Consider the following 17,500-nt stretch of genomic DNA (forward strand, 5'->3'; position numbering starts at 1 on the left):
TTTCAAGAAAATGTAAAGCTTTTAATTGATTTGTTATAATTGCTATTGTACATCATCATTATCATCATCTCCTGGGCCTATTGACGCAAAGGGCCTCGGTTAAATTTCGCCAGTCGTCCCTATCTTGATCTTTTAAATCAATACTTCGCCATTCATCATCTCCTACTTCACACTTCATAATCCTCAGCCATGTAGGCCAGTGTCTTCCAACTCTTGTAGAGCCTTGTGGAGACCAGTTGAAAGTTTGGGGAACTAATCTCTCTAATTTAAAACGAGTTGTTATTATTATTATTATTATTATTATTATTATTATTATTATTATTATTATTATTATTATTATTATTATTATAAGAAAAGTTCTCATCTGGCTGTAAGTAATGAGATAAGTTTTCATATCAGCATCATTTGTCTGGAAGTAGGAAAATGTCTATTAGTTTGTGGAGACACCTCTATCTCGCGATTGAGAGTCTTCAGCTCTTCGCCAGATCCTTCAACTGGGACTGTCTGGTATGGAGAGAGTGGGCTGCTGCTCTCAAGTCCAGGTTTTACATCCTTTCGTAGGTAGGATATTGTTAAGAACCTTTTTTCTCACTTTTCTGATAAGTAATGGGCGTCGTATTGGTAGTAATCTTGGTTTGAAAATTAATGTAAGAAGTGAGCAGAATTAAAAAAACCGATAAGTCGTAAATTAGTAGTTTGAAAAATAAATTATATTTTTTTTCCCATTAGGGTGTTCAAAGACGATAAAAGATTTTTTTGAAGTTTTGATCGTTCAGTGTGTATATTGATGGCTTCCTTTGCAATGTTGACACAAAAGGACATTAATGTGAAAAATATTGCATCAGAAATTTGTATGTCTTAACCACCTGTAGAAAAGTGTTTTCGGATACAGTTGATCTTTTTTTTTTCTATGAGAACATTATTTCCTTGACTAATTAGTGAGGTCTCTTGACTGTGAGGCACTTAAAAAAAGAATTATTACAACACATTATAATTATCAGGTTTTGACCATGGTTCGGTGTCAAGGGAGACATCACTAGACTCATCAGTTTCCAAATTAAATATGGAAGACATTATCATATGCTAATATTCATGTTAAATCGAATGGACGATAATTGACACAAATTTTGTAGTTCCATTCATTTCTTTATTTGATTGTTAGGATAACTAGGACGGCTTTATTAGAGTTCTCTTGCTTGAGGGTACACTCGGGCACACTATTCTATCTTATTTCTCTTCCTCTTGTTTACTTAGTTTTTATAGTTTATATAGAAGATATTTATTTTAATGTATCCTTTCCGCACTGGGTTATTTTCCCTGTTGGAGCCCCTGGGCTTATAACATCTTGCTTTTCCTCCTAGTGTTGTAGCTTAGCAAGTAATAATAATAATAATGATAATAATAATAATAATAATAATAATAATAATAATAATAATAATAATAATAATAATTTTTATATTTTATATATGACATATCTGTTTTTGACGTTGTTAATAGTTTATATAGGCTATATCTGTTTTGACGTTGTTACTCTTTTTAAAATGATTTATTGTTAATTTATTCTCATCATTTATTTATTTCCTTATATCCTTTCCTCACTGGGCTATTTTTCCCTATTGAAACCCTTGGGCTTATAGCATCTTGCTTTTCCAACTAGAGTTGTAGCTTGTCTAGTAATAATAATAATAATAATAATAACAACTCATTAGGTTAGGTTGTGATTGGTTACCACGTAAGGTGGTGAGTTTCGTCAGTGTACCTTATGCTATGCACTGTAGACATTACTGCAGTGTATTGGCAACGTCCGTCCGATCAATTGCTGCCCTCATTTTTAAGCCTTTCACTATAGACCTACATTCGTTATACCCAAAATTAACTTTATTCCACATTACAATTCCATGATTTTCTCCCATTTGCACATGGGCACTGAGTGCCCTTCCAGGTTCCAGGTACCAGACCTTAAGGCAGAAATTCATAAACGTAAACTAATTCAATCAATCTAATGAATTATAGTTTAGATATATTTATTAATTTCAAGTTTTTAAAAGGTATAGGCTCTACTATGTCAGAAAATTTCTGGTCCATCATGTAACTATATCCCTCCCATTTCATGTATATATAAAATATTTCCAAAATATTGCTCATGATAAAAATTTAAGTGGCTGTAGATTTTATTTTATATATATATATATATATATAATATATATATATATATAATATATATATATATATATATATATTGAATATGTATGACTATCATTATCAATATGTATATTAGTGTTCCATCTAAACAATTTTTGCAAGCAGATTCTCTCTCTCTCTCTCTCTCTCTCTCTCTCTCTCTCTCTCTCTCTCTCTCTCTCTCCTCTCTCTCTCTCTCTCTCTCTCTCGAAGAGGCAGTGGATTTACCTCTTGCCGTTTCATCGTTAGTAATTGAACTATGAATCCAATTCGCACAGCGAGGGTAGTGGCAGCAAAAGCTCTCTCTCTCTCTCTCTCTCTCTCTCTCTCTCTCTCTCCTCCTCTCTCTCTCTCTCTCTCATTCGAGAGATCTAACCTATCCTTCCTTTCCCTTCGAGAAAAAAAAGATAAAAAAAAAATCATTGAATACTGGCATTTGCGAGGCTTCAATTAATAACCTTACACACCTAGACCTTTTGAGAAGTCGCTCGGGAAGGCTGAAACGAAGGTCTTGAATGCGAGGGATGTAGGACGAAGGAGGAGAGGGTGGGAGGGGGGTTAGGTTTTGGGGATATTGGGGGTAAGAAAGGTATTGGAAAAGGGAAGATTTTTGGAAAGGAGAGATAATTGCCCCAATGTGAAGGGGGGGGGGGGGGCGAGGAATTTGAGGTGTAATGCCCATCAAGGAGGACGTCCAAAATGGATAAGAGTTGAGATAAGGAAATAATGGAAAGTGTAGAAATAAGAGCGAATGGGGGAATGGACACGGTGAATTCTGGACCAAGAAAAGGGAAATAGAAACTTAAAAGAACGAGAGATGAAAAATAGAAGAGAAAAGGAATAGCAAGGGAGACAGAATAGTCGATGTTTTTGAAGTGAAAACTAAAGAGGAGAAGGTAAAAAGATGAGAAATCTTTAGAGCGGAGAAAGAAGAAATACTGGGGAAAAGGTAGAGACTGAATGAACGGGAGAGGAAAGGAAATAACTGGTAAAGAGAAATAGGAAACCTTTACCCTTTTTAGATATACAAAAAAAAAAAGTTGCAGTAAGCGTAAAGAAATAGTTTCGCAGTAGAATAAATAGGAGAACTAACAAAATACATAACAAGAAAAATGAAACTTAAAGAACTGTCAAAGAAAAAAAATCGAGAAGTGAAGAAAATGACAAATTACAAAAGTAGCTAATTATCATCGGATGAAGAGACTCGTTGATTGGATGCTTTACTAAAGGATTCAACTTTTCATAATAAGACTCAAACTTCTGGTGTATATGAATAAGTATATAATGGAGGAACGTTGGGATATTTCTATAGAAACTCTTGTCTATTCAGACCATGTTTACCGCACCAGCGCTTTTTGTTTTAATGGGGTCATTATAGTTATGGGTATTTTTTAGTAAACTCTCTTGTGGATATTACGCCTATTAGTTTGTGTTACGGGAAGTCAACCGCTTAGCTCTGCTTTGTCCCATATTTACAATATATACTGGAAGATTCTCTCTCTCTCTCTCTCTCTCTCTCTCTCTCTCTCTCTCTCTCATCTCTCTCTCTCTCTCCTTCTCTCTCTCAAAGGTTGATTAATGTCCTAAGGAAGATTCTCTCTCTCTCTCTCTCTCTCTCTCTCTCTCTCCTCTCTCTCTCTCTCCTCTCTCTCTCTCTCTCTCTCTCTCTCTCTCAGGCTGATTAATGTCCTAAGCAAAACCCAAAAGAGGCCACTGCAATTTGGATAAACAGATAGAGCAAATAAATATTTAAACCCTGGAAAATTTTATGAACTGTAAAAATCATAATGTAAATTGGGGAAAACAAAAACAAAAGTTATGCAGGAATATGAATACATCAATTTCCGAACTATTAAAGTATATGAGGTTAGACGATATCAGATAGCAAAATAATGTACTTTTGCTTCCCTCCCAATCTTTGGCGTTTATGTATTCTGGTGATCTATGGAAGATTTGGTTCACAGTTAATTCTACAGCTCATACACTTTTCCACAAATGTCTAGATTTCAATCATAATCACATAGAGAGAGAGAGAGAGAGAGAGAGAGAGGAGAAGAGAGAGAGAGAGAGAGAGAGAGAGAGAGAGAGAGAGAGAGATTTTTTAGAAACTGACCATGGTGACATTGAAATTGTGACGGTGCCGAGAGAAGGTTGTGAACTCAAAGGCAGTATGAAAGCAACTGAGTTAATTTATTATAGAACACTCTCCTTTATATACAAAACCTCAAGGCAACCGGAAATCACATGTTCGAGAAACAGACAATGTTACATAGGAGAAACGCAGACATGTTTATTCTGGTTCTTTTTAGTGCGAGGGAAAAGCGAAGATACAAGCATAATATATACAAAATTAATTATGTACGATCGTGTGACACACGTTTGGTACAGAATGGTGTTCAGGCGATTAGTTAGAAGGACTTGGTCACTATTTTCAACTTGATTATGAGCAGAAGTAGGTTTTAATAGTTTGAAAAAAGGGTAACTACCAAGAAAAGAGAAATGAAGTGTAGGTATATGGCCCATGAACAATATAGGACAGGCTGTGGTGCAAGCATCTCGCATCATAAATACTTGAGAAACCGAGAGGGTAACGCCTAACTGACACCACGTCATCAAGGGAGAGAAAATTACTATACATGGCGATATATACATATGTATATGTATGCATATATATATATATATATATATATATATATATATATATATATACTATACATGATATGTGTGCATTATATAGATATAAAGTATATGTACACTATATATACTATATATAATGTGTGTACATACATACATACATATGTATATATATATATATATATATATATATATATATATATATATATATATATATATATATATATATATATACTATACATGATATGTATGCATTATATAGATATAAAGTATATGTACACTATATATACTATATATAATGTGTGTGTACATACATATATATATATATATATATATATATATATATATTATATATATATATATATATGTGTGTGTGTGTGTATATATATATATATATATATATATATATATATATATATATATATATATATATGTGTGTGTGTGTATATATATATATATATATATATATATATATATATTTTATATATGTATACTATATATAATGCACACACACACATGTATATATATATGTATATATATATATTATATATATAATATATATATATATATATATATTTATATATATATATATATATACACACATGCATATGTGTACTCTATACAATGCATATATATATATATATATATATATATATATATATATATATATATATATATATATATATATATATATATAATGGTTATTATATATACAGTATAATACGTGTTCAGATTTATTAAATACTTACCTATTGATTGAGAAACAAAAAAGTGATTGGCTGCTGAATATCCAGAAGTCTTTTCTCCTCGATTCCCAATCCACTGTGGAGATATTTTCGTTCCTCTTACTCGAATGAGGAGTTGAATTATTTACAGAGAATTCCTTATCTGCGATCTGCTAATTAATCTCCAGCACTGTCCTTCGGTTCTTTGTGCATTTTGCTAAGATTTTTCTTAATTTTGCCTTTCCTGTGCATTTGGATCTTCCCAGACTACTTTCCAGTACGTAGTACTAGGTAATTAGTTCATTTTAGTAGTCGTGCCTTCTCTGTCATAAGGCTCGATACTACACTGTATTCAAGAAGTTTTATTCCAGATATTTTAAAGATTGTGGATGAACTTCCTAATCTGGTTATTACTGGCCTTTATAATGTGTTTATTTTTCATTTATAGTTTATTCGTTGCTTCTCCATTCCTTTTCTGCATTGGGTTGCTTTCTCTGCAAGAGCCCTTAGGCTTGTAGAATTTTGCTTTTCTGAATTACGATAATAATTATTATAGTTAAATGTTCTCCAGTTAAATCAGTGAACGTAAGTCTTACGAAATCCCATGAGTGTAAGCTGCATCGCACTGTAGAAGATCGATCGTCTTGATAAGGGTTCATAAACAATGATGCTCCCAGGAGGATAACATCATTCACCTGTAGGCTCCCCCACCCATATACCCTTCTGGTTGAGAACAATAGCCGACCTAAAGCCGGATAGAGCAGTATAATGTTAAAGCTTTTAGTGGGCCGTGTTATATAAGCTAAATTTCAGTTGATCTCAACTGCTGAAGCATCAAGTCTTTAGATTATACTGTAGTACAATTCCCCATTCAATAGTTCTTTTACCAGTTTAGTAAGAAAAAAAAATTACCAGAAAGGTCAAAGAATTGTTTGTAAGCTTTGTTTAATGGTAATAACATTCAATAACTTCACCAGTTGTTCATTCTTAAAACCGAAGACAATAAGTAGTCGCATCATCGTCCAGGTAATGGTAAAATTAGGCATAAACTAATCTCTCTCTCTCTCTCTCTCTCTCTCTCTCTCTCTCTCTCTCTCTCTCTCTCTCTCTCTCTCGCTCCCTGCGTTGTTGGTCGATGCTCGCCTTTATTTGTTCTCATCCCATGAACTTAATATCATTATTATTATTATTATTATTATTATTATTATTATTATTATTATTATTATTATTATTATTATTATTAACAGCTAAGCTGCAGCCCTATAGTCAATTTCTTTTAGCGATGCAGATTTGCACCGACTCGCAGCGGTGCCCTTTTAGCTCGGAAAAGTTTCCTGATAGCTGATTGGTTGGACGAGATAATTCTAACCAATCAGCGATCAGGAAACTTTTCCGAGCTAAAAGGGCACCACTGCGAGTCGGTGCAAATCTGCCTCGATATAAGAAATGGACTATAGTTGGAAAAGCAGAATGTTATAAGCCCATGGGCTCCAACAAGGGATAAAATAACATAGTGAGGAAAGGAAACAAGAAATAAATAAACTATGAGAAATAATGAACAATTAGAATATTTTAAGAACAGTAACAACATTAAAACAGTTCTTTGCTATATAAACTGACTTTGGTAGAAAGGAAAGAAAGATTACGTCTTATATCCGTGCTCACTTAGGTGATGATTGCATGGAATATCGTTCATGTGTTATGGATCGAGATTTTAGCATTTGGATTTGGTCTAAAAATAGTTACACAAATAGAAAACACACACATGTAAATTTGTGTGTATATTATATATATATATATATATATATATATATATATATATATATATATATATATATATATATATATATATACACTGTATATACAACATATATATAGGTATATATTCTAAAGTTAACATATATTATATATATATATATATATATATATATATATATATATATATATATATATATATATATGCGTTTGTGTGTTTTATATACAGTATATATATGTATGTATATTTATATATCTATGTATATATACACACACACACACACACACATATATATATATATATATATATATATATATATATATATATATATATATATATATATATATATATATATATATATTTATACAGTATTAATATTATGTGTATACGGGTGTGTATGTAGGTACTGTATACTGAAGCAGTGAGTGAGTTTTTTTGTGCAGGTCGAAATAATAGTCAACTCTACAAGCCCCCTTACATGCTAGGTTAATCAACTTCGATCGAGATCTACTTCAGATCCGATCAAAATCAAAACTTCCCACACTATTCTGATAATTGGATCCAATGAAGTGACATAAATCAATCTCATTCAAGAGTCTATCAAGTCTGTTAAAGAGCTAGCTGTAGTAGATTTGGCAGTTGCTGCTGCAACTTATCACATGGAGACGTTTGGTAAACCAAAGAGAAAACTTGAGATAAGGGGTTAAAGCGTGGCAAATGATAGAGGAGGTACTTAGATCAGTACCGCTGTCAGTGTGATAAATCACAAGTTGATAGAAAACTCACACCTAACAACGGCAGGTTTTGGTAGTTGGTCAGTGTCAGTTTGATGAATCTAAAGAAGAGAGCAAACTCAAACCTAGCATCGTCAGTTTGGGGCAGTCGGTTAGTGCCAGTGCCAGTGTCAGTTTGATATATCCAAAGTAGATAATAAAGTCAAACCTAGAATCGTCAGTTTGTGCAGTCTGTTAGTGCCAGTGTCAGCTTGATGAATCTTTAGTAGCTAGCAAGCTCAAACCTAGCATCGTTAGGTTGGGATAGTCGATCAGCGCCGGTGTCAGTTTAATAAATCTTAAGTAGCTAGCAAACTCAAACCTAGCATCGTCAGGTTGGAGTACTTGGTTAGTGTCAGTGTCAGTTTGATGATATAATCTAAAGTATACTGTATAGATAGCTCAAACCTAGCATCATCAATTTAGGCAGTCGGTTAGTGCCAGTTTCAGCTTGATGAATCTAAAGTAGATAGCAAGCTTAAACCTAGCAACGTCAGTTTGGAGCAGTCGTTTAGTGCCAGTGTCAGCTGGATGAATCTAAATTAGATAGTAAGGTCAAACCTAGCATCGTCAGGTTGGGCTACTCGGTTAGTGCCAGTGTTAGTTTGATAAACCTAAAGTAGATAGCAAGGTCAAACCTAGCATCGTCAGGTTGGGATTGTCGATCAGCGCCAGTGTCTGTTTGATAAATCTAAAATAGATTGCAAGCTCAAACATAGCATTGTCAGATTGGGGTACTTGGTTAGTGCCTGTGTCAGTTTGATAACCCTAAAGTAGATAGCAAGCTCAAGCCTAGTATCGTCAGGTTGGGATAGTCGATCAGCGCCAGTGTCAGTTTGATAACTGTATAGTAATTAGCAAGCTCAAACCTAGCATCGTCATGTTTGGGTAGTTAGTCAGCGCTAGTGTCATCTTGATAATTCTTAAAGTAGCTAGCAATCTCAAACCTAGTATCGTCAGGTGGAGGTAGTTGGTTAGTGCCAGTGTCAGTTTGATAAATCTAAAGTAGCTAGCAAACTCAAACCTAGCATCATCAGGTTGGGGTAGTTGGTTAGTGCCAGTGTCAGTTTGATAAATCTCAAGTAGCTAGTAATCTCAAACCTAGCATCGTCAGGTTGGGGATAGTTTGTTAGTGCCTGCGTCAGTTTGATAAAGCAACAGTAGTTAGCAAGCTCAAACCTAGCGTCGTCTGAATTAGCCCAAATGGTAAGATCACTTCAGCCTGACAATAGCCCATACGTACACAAATTTCCTTGTGATTCAAGTGATTGAAACTAAACATTGTTTTATTTTTGGGGTCTTAAGAGTTATAGGAGAATAATATTACTTAGTACAGTACAGTATATAAGGTAAGGTACTTGGTAGACGTTTGATTGAAAAATAAGACAAGTGACTGATTTAGACAAGGAGGGTCAAAGAGGATGATGGGAAATTGAAAGTGACGTATGTATATATATTTAGAAATTAATATAACTAATGCTAACAAGACAAGGTTAGAGGCTGATCAAAGAACATATGAAGCAAGAAACGTAGAAGGATATGTGCAAAAGTTATGGAAGAGTTAAATATTGCATAGAAAACAAGATAATGTATGAACAGATTATTGAGTCAATACTACTTTTTGGAAGTGATTTGTGTATCCAACGGTGCTTAAATCTACGGTTGATATTAGTGAATCACAGGTAAACACTTGCTACCCACCTTTTTCATTAGTTCTATACATTACCTCTTCTTTCATCTATCATCAACAGTTATATTTATGCAAATCAATCATTGTTGTACGTTTATCAAATTGTTAATGGTGATTTAGATGTACTTTTCGCGATAATACGTGCAAACATTCTTGTACACATAAAAATGCTGTGATTTAACCATTTGTCCATATGTATCCTTGTATATTGTGGATCAGAGATATGTAAGCAAGATGGGATTAAGAAAATAATTTTATCTAAAATGGGATTAAGAAAATAATTTTATCTAAAATGGGATTAAGAAAATAATTTTATCTAAAATGGTTTTCCTACATAATTGTCGTTGAAAGTGGTTATATGTATCAATTTATTTTACAGGAAAATTAAAAGTATGGATATTTTTAACTTGTTAAAGAGGGATTGCAAGTAAAATAAATTCATGATTTTTGATGAGCGAACAAAGACAAATCAATAAACTTTAAAAACATGACGGACTCAACGCAAGTCGATTCCCCAAAAACACCGACATCTAAAATAACTCCTGTCAGTTATACGGATTACATTCAATCTATTCTGCGATCAACCTGGAAATCCTTTGCCTATGACCATAACGACAGCGTCCAGAAAATCCGACGTGAGGCCGAGTACTGCGTGTCAGCCTTCCTCCTCTTCTGCATTTTCTGTTTGATTTGCGCCCTGTCCTTCAACTACATAGAGGGCGCTCACCAAGAGGAGCTCACAGCCCAGAGGGACGTCGATGACCAGGATGTTAGTGACTTGATCCTGCAAAAGGAGACCCAGTTTGTGGAGTATCTCTGGCTGGCTGCCTCCACGATGTCGGAGGAGGAGTGGAAGGCTGTAGCCATGGAGAAGGTCAGACAAGTGAATGAAGATTCTCTGGATCTTCATGGCTGCCAACCCAGGGACTTAGGTCCTTGCGATTGGGGGATACTCAACAGTTTTGTTTATATGCTGACAGTAACGACATCAATTGGTACGTGGTTCTTTAGATAGTCTTTCAGGTGAAATTGCTATGTGTTTTTACATGTTTTACTTTCCTTCCTACGATTTCTTTCCCCTACACTATTGATAATAGCTCCTTTGTAAGTAGTTTCATAGTTACAATGTAATATGTGTGTATGTATAGAGAAGTTCATGAAGTTCAACTAACGAAAATTATATGAATACTTAATCAACAAAACGTATAAATTATCAAACATATTTTTGACTTATTGACATGGAAGAGTATAGGATAAACATTAGTTTAAGTACTTGTGAACTAGAATAAAGCACGTTGCCCTTTTAAAGAATGGGTATGCATGTTTCAGATGTATGGGAAAGGGTAAATGAGCAAGTAAACTAGAGAGGTGAAGATTGACTTGCTAAAGGGTTCCCTAGGTAAGTATTAAAGATTAATAGGTAACGTTGGAAAATATTAATTCCCGAGCTTAGACATCAAAATTAGAGTTGATCAATTAAATGAAATCTACGTAGCGTGTTGAGGCTTATAAACATAAAAACGGGTGTTGCTTATCTATTCCTAGAAAAAATTGAACTGTCATATAATAAAAACCTTTCTATGGAAGAGGGTCACAAGAAAGATGAGATAGAAAAGTTTCCTAATATCACCTAAGTAGAAGTCTCTACGAATAAAGGTAATATCCTCATACAATTTTTCCCATCATATGTGTAACAATTTCCCTTTCATCGCCATCAAAGGTAAGCAATTTTTTATTTTGCACCATAGAGGCAATTACTTTCCTGAGTGGCAATCGTTTTCCTTTATCACAAAAGACATTATGCTTTATCTCGATATTGTTAGAAGTAACTTTTCTTTTCTCTATCTTGACCCATCAGGGCTAATACATTTGCGTTCATTGAGTCGTAACATTTACTTTTTTGTTCCATCCAATATAGTGACGGTACTTCCGTTTTCACACAGCAAACAGGCAAATGCAATGAGCTTTTGGACTTACGGAAGATGTCAAATCCCTTTCCATTTTAGCACGTAAATTTTTATATTTAAAATTTCTTTCTCTTTCTAATAAATATATTGAGACCAGAAAAAGGAGATAGATTTTTTTTGTACACAGCTGGGGGTAATCAATTTTCTTTTAAGTCACATATAAAGAAAGTTGAAATATATTTTTCATTACCAATCACCACTGGTATACTATTCTTATCCAATAGAAATTACTTCATTTTTAACAATCAGTGGTACAAAATTTCCTTTTCAGATTATTAGTTTATTATGTGATTATTATCATCAGATAAAATTAAGCTTCTCATCATTGTCAGAAGGGTCATAATTTTTCCTTCGCTGTAACTTGAAAAAAATTAAATTTTATTTCCCTTTCTACAACATTGAAGTTGAATACACGAAGTTAAACATTTCTATTAAAGTTAAATGTTTCGATTGTGTTTGCAGCAGGAAAATGGTTTTTTTTTTTTTTTCGTTTTTTTTCTTTTTTTATCGCCAGTTGTAATATATAGATCTTTCTTTCAATGCCATATTTGTTGGTCACTGCATCTTATTCAAAATCATTTGCCTGCTATGATTGAAAAGATACTACGATAGGATATATTCTTTTACTTGAAAATTATCATATCAAGGCAAGAATACTATTTTTATTTTTGTCTCAAATATATTGTAGTGTACCATGGTAATATCATTGCCACAACAATTCCACTTAATGTATTAATGCTTAATCATTTTATTCATTAATATATACTTCATTAACAGCAGGATGATTTATAAATAATTTTCTTCGCAGGATATGGCCACATTTACCCAAGTACAAACGCCGGAAGGGCACTTACCATTGTCTACGCAATCCTTGGCATCCCAATATTCCTCATTTTGATGGCAGACTTCGGCAAACTCTTCACTCGCTTGTTAAAGGCTCTTTTCGTCTTTGTCAGAAGGGTCTATCGTACAGCGACCTGTCGTAGATTCCGAAAGACAAAGGCTATGCAAAAGGTCAAGGTAAGTCGATCAAAAGAATATTGACGCCTGGGGAATCCTATCTCGGTGGAGTTCATTTATGGGGACAGTAGGGCAGTTTTTAAAAAGGGGTTTTGAGGACCTCCAGTAGGTCTTTTATCTATAACTGCCTAAGAAAGAGAGCCAAGTTCCCTTTGGACGGTCGATAGTGACGTAAGTGGTTAAGTAGGTCACTAGATACAAGCGACTTCTCAAAGTGTTCTTATGTAAGTCACTCAACGAGGCGCTTTTCTATGGTGGGTGAAGAATCACTCAAGATGGAGGATATAAGAATCCACCATGTATAGCCCTCGACTTATCCCTTTCCTTTATATTTACTCAATAACATGATTAACATTATTTGCATGCGTGTTTTTTAACATTTCTATAAACGCTAACAATATTAATCTACTACTGACAGCTAATCAACGCCTTATTACACGGCCTCTTTACACGCTAACCTTAGACACCAACTGTATCCGGTCCAGCGGGCCCACCTTTAGCCTTACCCGAGTCCATGTCATGCGAGTTTGACAAGCAGGATGATGAGTCAGGTCACAGAAGGCAATCCCATAAGGCCAAATCCTCAGATGCCAGATGCGGCGATGATGATAGTGACCTTGAAGAGGAAACTCGCCCATGTTGTCTGACGGTAAGAAAAAGAAACGATATTGCTGTTGGACATTTTATTACAAGGATTTTCCTAACTCTTTTCCAGTCTTCAGAATTTCTTATACTTGAATCAGAAAATATTACGTCGTTTGTGGTTATATAAAATTTTATATACACAAATAGACAAGTGCACTCACTCTCTCTCTCTCTCTCTCTCTCTCTCTCTCTCTCTCTCTCTCTCTCTCTCTCTCTCTCTCTCTGTTCGTAAATGTTTATAATTGATCATACTCCTTCAAGTATTCTTCCTTTGAGAATGTTTTACAGCGAAACATATTCCTATATGTGGCCGTTACTTTTTCTTGGATTAACATCTCCTTTTACATCTTTTAAAGAGTATTTTGTATAAGGCAAAGTAAAGAATAATAATGCCTTTGTGAAAGCCTGAAGGAAAATGGATGAAAAGCGAAAATAAAAGTGTAGGTCAAGCCATAAATAACCACATCAACAGGTTTATTACATAAAGGTTGAATGGTTACGATAGTAAGAGATGCTGCGAACTAGATAGAGAAATTCATTCCTTATCAATAAATGTAAATCATTTCGAAAAGATGCTTTTCATTTTATCTTCGATCTCAAATCCTGCAAGCAAAATACCATTGAACCTAAAGGAAAATCTTTTACATTTGAAAGAGCTTCTCCTTTTCCTCCGGTTCATTTCTCTACCTCGGAAAACCGTCACGGTTATGATACCTTTTACGGCATTTAGGCCAGATCTAGAGAAGAAAGAGATGGGGGGAACGGGCTTCCGGAGATTGTGGGATGGGTCTGAGATTTCCTCTTTCATGCGGTTTCGACGGTTCCATTACATTGATCATCCACCATTGGGAAGGCGGAATCGCATATTCCAAAGCCCGGGATTTATCCTCATCGTCAATTTCGCGTATAACTCAAATTCCAGGTTGGAGAGAGATATGCAGTTCTTACTGGCTGACGATATTTCAATTTGAAAATGTGACACTGGAGATATTTTGGTAATGAAACTGCTTGGCATATTTTTTTTTATATGTGAATCCAGTGTTGTTTTTAACTTACCTGTTGCAAATATTTTACATATTACTGTTTGTATGTGTACGTGTGTTTATATGGATTATGGAGAGAAACGTTTGGTGTGTTCCCAAGGTAAAGGGAATTCAGCATTGAAATTAATTGTTGCTCATTATTTGAAAGTACACTAAACATGTTTACCAGTCCCAGCATTTTTTTTTTTTTTTTTTTTTTTTTTTTTTTTTTACAAAAAATCTTAGGCTTTATAAATATTTTGTATCCCATTCTTCATGAAAATCCTCTTTATTTCACCAGTCTTGTCTTTATCCACTAATTGCACTTGTGCTAGGTAGTCTTTGCCTGATGCTGTCTTACTCCACTGCAAACTAGATGATTATAGAAACGCACCTTTATACATGTCCTTTCTCCTGTACAAGTGTCTCTTGTATTTTCTTGCTATATCAAGTCAAAAATAACTTTTCTATCCATTCTATAATCCATATACAGTAGACTCCTCCAAGTCTAATAACAGTGCTACTCTTCACCTATTGTATAATGTCATCTTTCACTGCTTTACTTTAAAAGGTTTAAAGATTGTAGTAAGAAAGTCACTATTCTTCTCACTAGAAAAGCTTTTATAGAAGACTATTTCAGTCCTCCACTCAAGTTTTTTCTCAACCTTCTCTTCCTCTAAATAAGTCTTTCATTCAGGAGCGGAGTAGAATTAGAAATATGAAATTATCGAAGAAATTGCCAGAAGTAAAAGTGCCTAGGAGTATCTTGTTATTCAATGCTAATTAGGATATATTAATAGAGCTCTTTTTGAGGAGTAAGGCCTTTGTGAGGCCCTATTTACCTTCAAAGTATTGTAGCTACGCCAATAAGAACACAGAACGTCTCAGTGCTAAAGAGTATTAATAGATGGAAAGCCCCTATCAAATTAGAGTAAGCACTTACGTATTGTTAGAAGCAAATATACTTCTGATTTTTCCCCCATAAATCACTCAAAAAAACTGACGCAGAGGATCAATTTCATTCCAGCAACAGATTTTAGTAGAAAATAAGATTAAGAATGATAAACGGGTACTCTTACCATGCTCTTGTAAGATATATTTGCTGTATACAAAATTATTCTATTCTTACATTTTCCTTTCTTTGAAATCAAAATCAATTAGTGAATGATGTTTTTCTTGATAGCCTTTAAAAGGTAGTAAATGATGAAGATCATCAGGTTTAATGTATGCTTTTAGGAACTAAGAAACTGGCATGGATTGCCTGGTAATTTATTATAAAATGAAGAACACGTGAAAATAACAATAGTTAGAATTCGATGAGATTATAATATAGCCACAACAAGAGAGAGAGAGAGAGAGAGAGAGAGAGAGAGAGAGAGAGAGAGAGAGAGAGAGAGAGAGAGAGAGAGAGAGAGAGAGAAGACAATGGTATTGCGACTTTAAGAGAAAACATTGTAAATTAAATAGCACATTGGCATTAAGGGGAGCAGCTTAATGGGAGATAACTGAGGTGGTAATAGGCATTTCTTTTCAGCCTTTTCAAAGAACAAATCTTAAAAAGGGGAGAGTGTTTTTTCTTAATAGGGTTGAATGACATCTTGAATAACTTATTTGAGATTTGTTAGAGCCTAGCTATATGAACGGGGAATGCTTTAAAAATATGAGATAGAAAGAAATGAAATTAGGAACAGTGGAAGTGCCACTAGTGGGCCCAATCAGTCTGGTATTTTCTATTATTATATAATGCCTTTTGAAAAGCTCTTGCGCGTAAAATGTTAGCTTTCTGTGTATGATTCTTAGGGTAACTAATATTAATTAATCCAATGAAATCACATAAGTTATAAATGAAGATTTAGGAAGAACTAGTCACAAGGATGGTAAAGTCGTTCACTAGTGAAATCAATCAAATTCGAACTCAGAACTGATAGATTGCCAGGCACCAACAATGAAAAGACTCTGGAAGTTTGTATATAAGGAGTAAGTTGAGAGTAAATATGAGCTCGAGGAGGGCATCAGGTACCTTGTTAGCTTTACCTTTTATGTGGTCAAACCCCTTTATATTAAACGCTAACAAGCTTTCAATCCATCAAGTCTTTGTAAAATAAATCACGTAAGGGTCGATGATCACTTAGCAACTCAATCAGCTGACCCAATAAAAAGAACCGATGCCTCTCTAGAACCCTAAGAATAGCCAGTGCCTCTCGATCGAATGTACTTTAATTCTTGTATAGATATATAATAGATATGTGTATCTATATACATAAATAGGTTTATATATATATATATATATATATATATATATATATATATATATATATATATATATATATGTATGTATATTTATAGGTGCATACATAGATATGCATATGTACATATATGGATATGCATATATATTATATATACATTATACACACATCTATATACATACACATATACATACATGCATATATATTTAAAACAACTCTTTTAAATCTGTGTAAATGCTTATGTTTATTAATTTTTATGGATATATACGTGCATATTTTGTAAATATGTATATATTATATATTTATTATTGATAGATTAATAGTAAATTGACAACAGTACGCTTGTTTGGAGTTATATCTATCGCAAGAAGTTTCTTTAGTCCCTGCAACCTCACCATCCTTGTGAGCCAAGGATGGGGGTTTGGGAGAGCCTCTAGGACTCTGCATAAATCATCAGCAGTCATTGCCTGGCCCTCCTTGGTCTTAGCTTGGGGTGAGAGGGGGTCTCGGGCGCTGATCATATGTATATATGGTCAGTCTCTACGGCATTGTCCTGCTTGATAGGGCAGTGTCACGGTCCCTTGCCTCTGACTTTCATGATCGGCTTTTAAACCTTTGAACGTTTAGTTACGGCAAGCATGTGTTAATGCACCATGCTATTTGCTATATAAAATGCTATTTATCTATCTGAAATCAAGTTGGATTCAAGTTAGTTGTTTTATTTAAAGTAATTCCAGTCCCAATCAGAAATACTAATATTTTTACACCACCCAATTTCATAGTTATTTTAAGGAATTGTTGAAAGATTACGTATTGGTCATACGAGACTGGCCCATAGATT

At 34.1% G+C, this 17,500-nt stretch overlaps 1 protein-coding gene across 1 annotated transcript in view; it reads left to right on the top strand.

Annotated features, from left to right (window-relative positions):
• The window catches only part of LOC137632541 (potassium channel subfamily K member 18-like), a 297,397-nt gene that overhangs the window by 234,888 nt on the left and 45,009 nt on the right, over positions 1 to 17,500 (top strand). The window contains exons 9-10 of the mRNA XM_068364515.1: positions 12,535 to 12,746; positions 13,210 to 13,395. Of these exons, the coding sequence (XP_068220616.1) occupies positions 12,535 to 12,746; positions 13,210 to 13,395 (398 nt within the window). The remainder of the gene's footprint in view (positions 1 to 12,534; positions 12,747 to 13,209; positions 13,396 to 17,500) is intronic.

The sequence above is a fragment of the Palaemon carinicauda genome, chromosome 41 (assembly GCF_036898095.1).
Source record: "Palaemon carinicauda isolate YSFRI2023 chromosome 41, ASM3689809v2, whole genome shotgun sequence".
NCBI lineage: Eukaryota > Metazoa > Arthropoda > Malacostraca > Decapoda > Palaemonidae > Palaemon > Palaemon carinicauda.